The sequence below is a fragment of the Condylura cristata genome, unplaced genomic scaffold, assembly GCF_000260355.1.
Source record: "Condylura cristata isolate star-nosed mole 26May11 unplaced genomic scaffold, ConCri1.0 scaffold00027, whole genome shotgun sequence".
Lineage (NCBI taxonomy): Eukaryota > Metazoa > Chordata > Mammalia > Eulipotyphla > Talpidae > Condylura > Condylura cristata.
This window is the reverse complement of record NW_004567128.1, coordinates 1,352,611-1,361,767: the sequence shown is the minus strand read 5'-3', so window position 1 is coordinate 1,361,767 and position 9,157 is coordinate 1,352,611. Positions and strand designations below refer to the sequence as shown.

The following is a 9,157-nucleotide window of genomic DNA, read 5'->3' as shown; positions in this document are numbered from 1 at the left end:
ATGCGCCCTGCTTTGCCCAGCACAGGTCCTGGCCAGCAGAAGCTTGTACTAGAAGCTTCCCGCCGCTGCCAGAGGACCTTCCCAAACTGCTAAGCTGGTCACAGCACTCCTGCCCAGCGCGGGCCCCGAAAGAAAGGGCCGAGGCGGCCTCCTGCGCCCTCTCTCCCCTTCACGGAGGCAGGCGCGTCCTACACAGTAGTGTCAGCCCAGCTGGCCCGGCCCCAGCACGCCACCCCGTTCCGTGGCTCCAGGGTGCACAGCCGGAAGGTGCCTGGTGCGCTGCCTCATCTTTCTTCCTTCACACTTTAGCCCAACCTCCTCTTCCTCCTCCTCCAGGCTCTTCAGGTGGAAGCTTCTAGAAGAGGGCAGCTCCTAAGAAGGTGGCGTTAAGGCTGAGACCTGCTGCCTCTCGCGCTCCAGCTCCAGCTCCTCCCTGCCAGCCACACCCACCCCTGCCTCCCACTGCAGCACCACCCCACCGAGCCGAAGCCTTCACCCCAACTGTGTCGTGGTCCGAAAGGGGCCCTCTACTCGAGGCGGGCCCACACCTCAAATCTTGATGGCTTTCACCTCCCCACTCCTTAGAACAATATCTTGGCCGGCGAGGCAGCCGCAGGTGCTCATGGCTCAAGGCTGGGTGAGCGCGTGGGCGCGGAGGCTGGACTGGTGCCACAGCCCACGGGCCCGATGGCGTCCGTCGCAGGGACCTCCGCTTCCGTCTGCTGAGCAGCTTTGGCAGAGAAACAGTTCGGGCTCTGTTCTCGTTACTGTGTCCCCACCCTTCAGCCCCGCGAAACAGCGCGTGTCGTCACCTGAGGCGGGAGTGGCTTGAAAACTGCACCAAGATAGCTGCCGCTGAAGCTTCTCGCACTGTCGCTGTCGCTGCTGCCTTTGACCGAGGAGTGGCCGGCCAGCGGTGCCCCTCCTCCAGGCCGCGTCCCCCCTCCATTTTCGCAAGCCCAGTGGGAGGAAGAGTCCAGAAGAAGGGGGCCGGCTGCAGGCCCGGGGTGCGCAGGACCCTGACAGGCGGTTTTACAATCGGCACAGAAAACCCATGGTGGGCCTAACCCACTGTAATCGCCCACGATGTCCGTGCCCAGGCCCAGCCCTGAGCACTTCCGTGTGCTCCGGGGAAGACAGCAACTCTGCTCAAGGCCTGGAGCAACCAGTAGGCCGGCGCGAGGGGGCCGGCCTCGGCTTTGTCTTGCCCAGTGAGGGAGGACGCGGAGGGCGAGCGGAGAGGAGCCCAGGGGGTTGAGGCTCACCCAGGCTGGCGTCAACGCCACTGGACGAGAACAACAGGCAGGGCCCTCGGGCCTGAGCGGAGCTTTGCTCTCACCGCTGGCCGGGCTTGCGGCTGACATGGCAGAGAAGCACGGCCAAACGCCCTGGTCCTGACGCAGGAGCGCGAGGAGCCCGGGGCGGGAGGCAGGCGCTGTCTGAGGCGTCCAGGTGCTTTGTGCTGGTTCCAAGCAGCGCAAGTCCTGGGTGGGATCGCCGCTCCAGCCCGGCACGTGGGTTGGCACGTCAAGAGCACTGTGCCCTCTCGGTCGGACCGGTGAGGACACCATCTTCTCTTCCAGGAAGTTAATCAGGCCTGGCCCTGGTGCCCAGAAGTCAGGGTTCCTCTCACTTGCCCCTACGTGGGAGAAAGCTGTGAGAGGCGCCGCTCCGCGGAAGCGTCACTACAAATGCCCAAGTGCAGAGGGGCTCGATCCAGGAATTCAGCCCAGTGTCACTGGCGCCGAGCAAACCCGACTCTGCTCAGGGCGGGCTCCTGTCTGGGACTCACCGGAGGAGCCTCGGGGCCCCTTGGATCTGGCGCCCAGGGCCACCTGACGAGCCCCAGATATGATCCTACCTGGTGTGCTCTTTTGGCTGTGGGTGTCCACCCCGAGATTGTATCGGGGAGCTAGGAGTGGAGACTGGGTGCGGGTAATTACACCCTCCTCTGGCGATGCTGCCTCCTCCCAGCAGGTCGAGATCTCTTCTTCCTTCCATCTCTCAGAGAAGCTGTGTGTGGGGTGTGTGTGTGTGTGTGTATCTGTGTGTGTGGTGTGTGAGGTATGTGGTGTGTGTATCTCTGTGTGTGGTGTGTGTGCATGTGTGTGTGTCTGTGTGTGGTGTGCGTGTGTGTGTCTGTGTGTGGTGTGTGTGCATGTGTGTGTGTCGGTGTGTGGTGTGTGCGCATGCGTGTGTGTCTGTGTGTGGTGTGCGCATGCGTGTGTGTCTGTGTGTGGTGTGTGCATGTGTGTCTGTGTGTGGTGTGTGCACGCGTGTGTGTCTGTGTGTGGTGTGTGCATGTGTGTGTGGTGTGTGCGCATGCGTGTGTGTCTGTGTGTGGTGTGCGTGCATGCGTGTGTGTCCTCCAAAAGGCTCAGTACCTGTGGTAGAAAACAGAAACCGCCTTGGCGTCGGTTGATGCGTGCGTCATGGATGAGCCGACTGCCTCTGTGCTTTCAGATTTCTCACCGGCACATAGCCACCAACCTCAAAGTGGGAGAGAGAGGAGTTCTCGGGTGCTCTTCTCTTCCATTGACCAGTATTTTGGCCAGCTGCTGGCTCGGGGTCTGGGAGGGAGTGTGCCAGGCGGCCCGGCACCGGGCAGCTGTGCTGCTGCCTGCCGTGCGGGCTGCCACTGTGGCGCTGGGCTCCGCCCCTCCGCCCCTCCCAGGCCGCGGTCCTACGTGTGCTCCGCGTGCTTTTCAGAGCAGCGCGTGAGCTGTGAGGGCCTCGCAGAAAGCGCTCGCGGAGCAGGTGTAAGGTTGCGGGCACGTGGGAGCGCGAGCAAGCTCAGGCGACGCAGTCTCGTGGCGGTGCGTGGCGGTGCGCTTCTCCGCTGGGCTGAGAGAGCAGAAGGGGCGACGTATTGCCCACGGGCTCCAGCCACAGCGGGAACAGAGCAGTGCAGAAGGTCACAGGTCTGGGCCAAAGGACTGAAAGGAACTGTTCTGGTACAAGGAAGGGGGTGCGGATCACAGCGCGCAGGCCAGGGCTGCTCCCAGCACCCCGGGCCGGCGGCTTTCCACACGGGCGCCTGCAAGGGTTTGCTCGGCGCTCTGCCTCCGCCTTCTGCCTTTGCACTTCAGCCAGCGCCTTTGCTTCCACCTCCACTGGGCTGCCATGGCACAGGAGCTTCTAGAAGATGGCGCTAAGCCCGAGCCGACTCCGCCATGGTCTCTGCTTTTGACGAACTCACAGCCCAGGGCGTGTGGACAGTAAATATTATTCTGCCGAATCAGGGCCTGAACGGCATTTTGGGCTCATCAGAGAGACTCTGGAGGATGCTCTTCTGTCACGGGTCGCCATGAGCCTGATTGGGAGCCAGAGTGACAGATAATGGCTTCTAACTGCCTTAAAAGACTCTACTTCGAACAGCTTGAGGTTCACAGCCCACAGCAGCGGCAGACACACAGTTGCCATGGGCCCCGCTCCCGTCCCTGCCTCCGCCACCAATTACCCCGCAGGGAGCGGGGCGTGTTGTGAGCCCTGGAGCCATCACGGCGGACTTGTGGGTGGCGTCCGCGCTGCAGGTGTGGACACGCGTTCTGTGCTGTGTGTCCACCCTCGAGGTGTCTTACGGAGTAGTGTTACTGCCCTGAAAATCCTCTGCGCTCCCCTACTCACGCTCCCCCCACCTCCAGTCCTGGCCACCATCCCTTTCACGGTCTCTGTGGTTCTGCTTTTCCGGGCGTCATGGGGCTGGAGCCACGCCCACGTGTCTCTCCAGACTGGCCTCTCAGCAACACACATGTCGGTTCCTCCATGTCCTTCCTGCTGGCTGGCTGCTGCTTTGACGAACACCTCCCGGCCCCCGCCCATCCGCCCGCCAAGGGCCGCCCCGTGGCTTCCCGCATCTGCGGCTATGAACGAGGCACTGTGAGCCAGCGTGCACCTTTGTGTGTGGACAAGAGTCCTCAGCTCCGTGGGGCGGATACCACGGAGCAGGATTGCCGAAGCTTTTCATTCGGGAAGATGCCAATCTCGTGTTTTCCTGGTGGGGGTGGGTAATTAGAGGGTTCCTGTGAAGACAAGTTGGGGAATGATAGAGCCAGATACCAAATCTTGGAAGAGTCCCATGACAGGAAATGTGAAAACAGTGGAAAATGACGAAAGGACCCTTTGGAAAAACTGGCCCCGTGACCCGGTGTCTAACAACCACTGGAACGGCCTACCCGCTGAAGAGAAAGTGGCCTCCGACCGAGCCCTCTCCCGCCTGCCTGCCAGCGGCCTGCCCGCCGCCCTCCCTGAGGGCTGGCGCGGGCACCCATCAGGCCCAGGTTAATGGTAGGGCCTGCCGCATTAATTAAGGGAGAACAATAGCCACAGTCACCTAGGCACCTGCTTTAATAAGCGGCTGCCTGCTGCCTGCTGAGCTGACTGGTGAGCGCAGGAGCGAGGCGACCGGGCAGCTGCAGATTCCTCCAGATTTCCGCCGGCCGAGATGAGAAGCGGGGCGCTGCGCCTGGTCAGGGGCGCGGGGCTGTGGGGCTCGGCGGCAGGCCAGCTCTGCTCCCTGGTGGCGCTCTGCCTCCCTCAGTGGCTGACTCTGTCCTCGGGGCTCCTGGAGAGCGAAAGGTACTTTGTGGGCCTGTGGCAAAGCTGCGTGGCTCAGGCCACAGGGCGCAGCGTGTGCCAGGCCTCCTCAGGCCACGGGGGCCTGGCGGCCGACCTGCTGGTCGCTCGCGTCCTCATGTGCGTGGCCTGCGCCGCGGGCTCTCTGGGGCTGGTGGCCGTCCTCCTGGGAGCGGCCTGGCCCAGGGACAGGGCCCACCTGGGAAGTCGCCTGGAGAGAGGCGCCGACGCTGCCGGGGGTGCTCTGCTCTGCCTGGCTGGACTGGCCACCTTAGTGCCCGTGTGCTACATGGCCCGCGTCACCCTGCAGAGGTTCTGGGGCCCCGAGTCCCCCACCAACACGCCCCGCTGGGAGTTCGGCGACGCCATGTTCAGCGGCTGGGTGGGCGGCTTCTTCCTTGTGACCGGAGGCCTTCTGCTGATCGTGTCCCAGCTTTGTGCCCACAGGTTGGCCAAACACCCGACTTCCTCTCCTCCAAAACTGGACTTTTCGAGAGCAGTGTCGTTCCGGAAAGTAGACTTTGTTTAAAAGCCGCACCTGGATCGAGCCTGGTCACGAATGTCGCCAGCACAGGACGTGTCTCCTCGCCTTCCAGAAATGACCCTCTCTCCTCTCTTGCCCTGCTGTGGTGCTTGGCTTGGCCTCCCGAAAGTGCGCTTGCCCGCCGCACGGGCGACAGCGGGTGGGTGCCTGAAACGGCCCAGGTGCTCTGTCATGAAGGTGGGGGTTCCCCCCCCACCCCAGCGCCAGTCTGCCACAGCTCTGGTTTTGCATGGGTAATGCTGTCTTTTCTAGAAAATTTCTATAAAAGGAGTCATGACTCTAGGCTTTTCTAGGATTTTCTATCTAATCATGTTGCAAGTGAAAAAAATTTAATTTTGTTTCTCTCTAGTTCTTCTTAGAGTATTTCGCCCTCTTTCTATTTTGTAGCATCTAAACTCATTTAAGATTTAAAGTCAATCGGTGACTCAACTAGGACATCACAGCTTCTCCTGGCTGGCATGTTGCATGTGGACTCCAGAACAGACATCTAAAAGCTCTAATCTGTGTCGGCTTAGACTTACCCAAGTGCTGACCGAGTTTCTGTCATTGTTTCTGGAAAGCAACTCCTTCATTCTGGGTCCAGTTAACTTTCTTTCCACATGGTCTCCTTTCATAAATTCTTTATCTGAAAATGTCTGCGTTTGGTTCTCATTCTTGAATGATGGGTTAATAGATAAAGAATTATCAGTTGGCCAGTACTTTTTTCATACTTTGAAGTTACTGTTTTATTGTTTCTCTTGTATTAAAGATTTATTTATTTGTGCACACAGAACTGGGGTACAGACCAGAGGTGGGGGGGGTGAGAGGACTCACCAGAGACAGAGTGGGGAGCAGGACAGGCAGAGGGACTGACACCCACTGCTGAGGGGAGCAGCGGGTGGGTCAGGGGAGGTCTGCTGCGCCCTGGGGGTCACCCCCCTGGCGGGGACCTGTGGACAGTCTGCTTTGACCCTTTGTGCCACCAGGGAGGGCCCTGTTTTATTGTTTTCCAATCTTTGTTTAGAATCTGGGGTTTGTTTGGTCTATAGCTCTTTATCATTAAATCCTGCCTTCTCTCTGGTTTCGGGCTTTTCTTTGTATGAGAAATTCCTGCATTTTCACTGTATGCTGAGGGGTAAATCTATTTGTAATTATCACACTCAAGGCCCAAAGTATCTCTCAGCCTGAAGACGCTCAAACTCGCCCCCAAAGTACTGCTCCTCCCACATCAGCCCCTGTGCCGCCCGAAGGCCCACACAGGGGCCTCCCCCACGCCTCTCCAGCGTTTCTGGGCAGCGCCTTCTGGCTTGTCCTTCCATTTTCCCTGTTCGCTCTTCAGCTCTACCCCCCAGCTACCTAATCTACTGCAGAGCTTTATACTTCTGAAATTCTATTCTTTTTAAAAGATGTATTTATTTATGTAAGGAAAACCTGGGGGTACAGGCCAGCGGTGCGGAGAGTGAGGGGACTCCCCAGAGGCAGTGGGGAGCAGAACAGACAGGTCTACTGACAACCACCGCTGAGAGGAGTGGGGAGACAGGAGAGGACTGCTGTGCCCTGGGGTCACTCCCTGGCGGGGATCAGACTCAGGCTTTGGAGGTGATAGAGCTGAGATTTAACCCCTGTGTCACCAGGAAGCCCCCGAAATTCTATTTCTCACTCACGCTGCCAAATATCCCCTGGGGAGGGACAGGCTCCGCGCAGGGGCATCCCCAGTGGGGCCCTAGTTACAGGCGCCCCCAGAGACCCAGACAAGTGGGTGCTATGGTCTGTCGAGCCAACGTAGATTTGCTTGATGATGCGTTGTTCTCAAAATCCTCCCGATGCGTCTGGCGTCCACTAGCCAGTGATTGGCTCTCGCCAGTGACTCTCAACGGAGAGTAACTCTGGACGCCCAGAGGACACTTGGAAATGTCTGGAGCCATGCCCGGGCCTCAGCTGGAGGGGGAGCAGTACTACTGGCTCCTTGTGGGGAAAGGCCCAGACGCCACTGAACACCCTGCAGTGCATGGGACCGCCCGGGGCCTGCCCTGCAGACCACACCCCACACGCACAGCGCGGCGGACCCTCCCAGTGGCGACCGCTCAATTCAAATGCCCTACAGGAGCGCTGAGCTCTGGCCAGGGCTGTTTTCCGGGGCACACAGGCAGCTTACCCATGACCTCTGGCCCAGCTGGAGTCGGCTGCGTTCAAGGACGCCGCCTGCGTGCGGGCCTACACGGCTGCCCGCCTGCGGCCTGGGGCGGTGTTCTGCTGGGCGCGCACGCTCACGCTTCCACAGAGAGGCTTGCACAGCTGAGCAGAAGAGGGGAAAATAAGTCTCAGACACCCCTGCAACACACAGTATGCTTTATTTTAAGCGAGGGGGAGATGACTATTGTGTGGGCGTGGGGTTTCCTTCCAGACAGCCAGCCCCGAAGGCGGGCGCCTCTCTGGGCAGCTGCTTGGGCACTGCCTCCAGAGGTCTCACTTGAGCCGTCTGTTTGACGTAACAGAATTCAGAGAGGAACAAGCTGGCGCTGACCAGAGAGATGCTTCCGGTCGTGATGCCCAGGGGCAGCGTGTAGGAAAAGTGTCTCTTCACGATCATTTCTGTACGAACGGGGAAGTGGCGCGGGAACTGCAGGGTGCTCTGGCCGTAGGTGTCCACGGAGAAGTTCCAGATCACAGAGCTCACGGTGGAAGCGCAGCTCACGAGAAGGAAGCAGGCTGAGAGCTTGTAGTAGGTGCGGAGGAACTCTGCGTACTGGCTGTTGACCCAGTTGATGAGCAGCGCCAGGGAGCCGAACACCAGCACCACGGACTTCATCGTGTTGGCCAGCAAGATCATGTCCTGTCCGTAGCGGATCTCCTCCGGAATGACCCAGCTCTGGTTGATCTTGGCGTGAACCGGCAACTCAATCAGGGAGCCAGAGATATTAAATGTCTGGAAATACGACGCTTCCCAAAGCCCTATGAACACCATGGAAATGGAGCTGCCTTTAAACTCCCACATGCGCCAGGACTGGCTGCGGGCCAGGATGATGCCCAGCGCCCAGGCCGCGTAGCTGAAAAAGACGCCTGTCACTTTGCAGATGAAGGGCTTCATCTCAGCGGGTGGGCTGCAGGCCGCAGGGTGAGGGGTCCAGGCAGCAGCGTCAAAGAGAAAAAAGAAGCACAGTGAGCCAGGGAGAAGTGGTCTCGAGAGAGGCGCTCTGGCCTGGGCCTCCCGCGCCCCTGGGTCTCCCGCTCCCCTCTCCCGGAGCTGTCTGAAGCAGCTCCCTGTGCCAGCCCTAGGCAGTGTGAGTGACTTCGAAGGCAGCCTGACCTCGCAGGAAACAGATCATTCGCTCTACACATAGGCAAATAGATGCGCACTTGTTGGCGAGTTGAGAGCCCAGGGAGAAGCAGGCGACTGTTATTCTAACTTGCTATTTCCTGCAATTTCCATTTTTTATACTAAACAAACTTTTGGAATGCGAAAGGCCAGCGGGAGCTTGACCACCTACCGTGGCGGCCGAGGTCCTGCCTGGACGCCCTCTTTACCGGACTTGCAGTAACCGCCAGCCTGAGATGCTGGCTGCAGGTGCAACGGGAAACTGCCCTGACGTATTTTGCACGGAGCAAATCCTTTCTCTGAAGCAGCATGTAGCTTGCCTCTGAGCGACCGGGGGAAGTGGAGGGCAGAAGTCAGTGGCGCCCAGGGCGTGCCCGCGGCGGGAAGGGGGCACAGTGTAGGGAACACCCCAGCCCACCTGGGGCATTTTGGGGGCCTCCACACCAGGCTGTGAGGCCTGATTTCTGCACCGCTGTACCCACGGCTCCACAGTCTTCTGGGCAATTTTTCTGACGAAGTTTTAATGTGGTTCCTTAACCATGGGCCTACGTTCTGGGGGAGGTCCGCAGGCGAGTTCGGGGTCCAGCCGTGGCATGGAGACTACTTTCCACACCTGGAAGCTTCCGCCTGCTGGGCACAGCCTGTGCGTGCATCCCTGATGGGCTGGAAGCTTCTGTAGCACACGACTATTCTCGGGCGCTTCCTGCAGCAGGATAGGCTTGACTGTCCCGCTCCAGGAATGA

General features: G+C 59.6%; 1 protein-coding gene across 1 annotated transcript; it reads right to left on the bottom strand.

Moving 5' to 3' along the window:
- Positions 1-7,472: 7,472 nt before the first annotated feature.
- Positions 7,473-8,186, bottom strand: LOC105854138. Its single transcript, XM_012730237.1, has one exon. The coding sequence runs from the start codon at positions 8,184-8,186 to the stop codon at positions 7,473-7,475; it is 714 nt and encodes a 237-aa protein (XP_012585691.1).
- Positions 8,187-9,157: the final 971 nt, after the last annotated feature.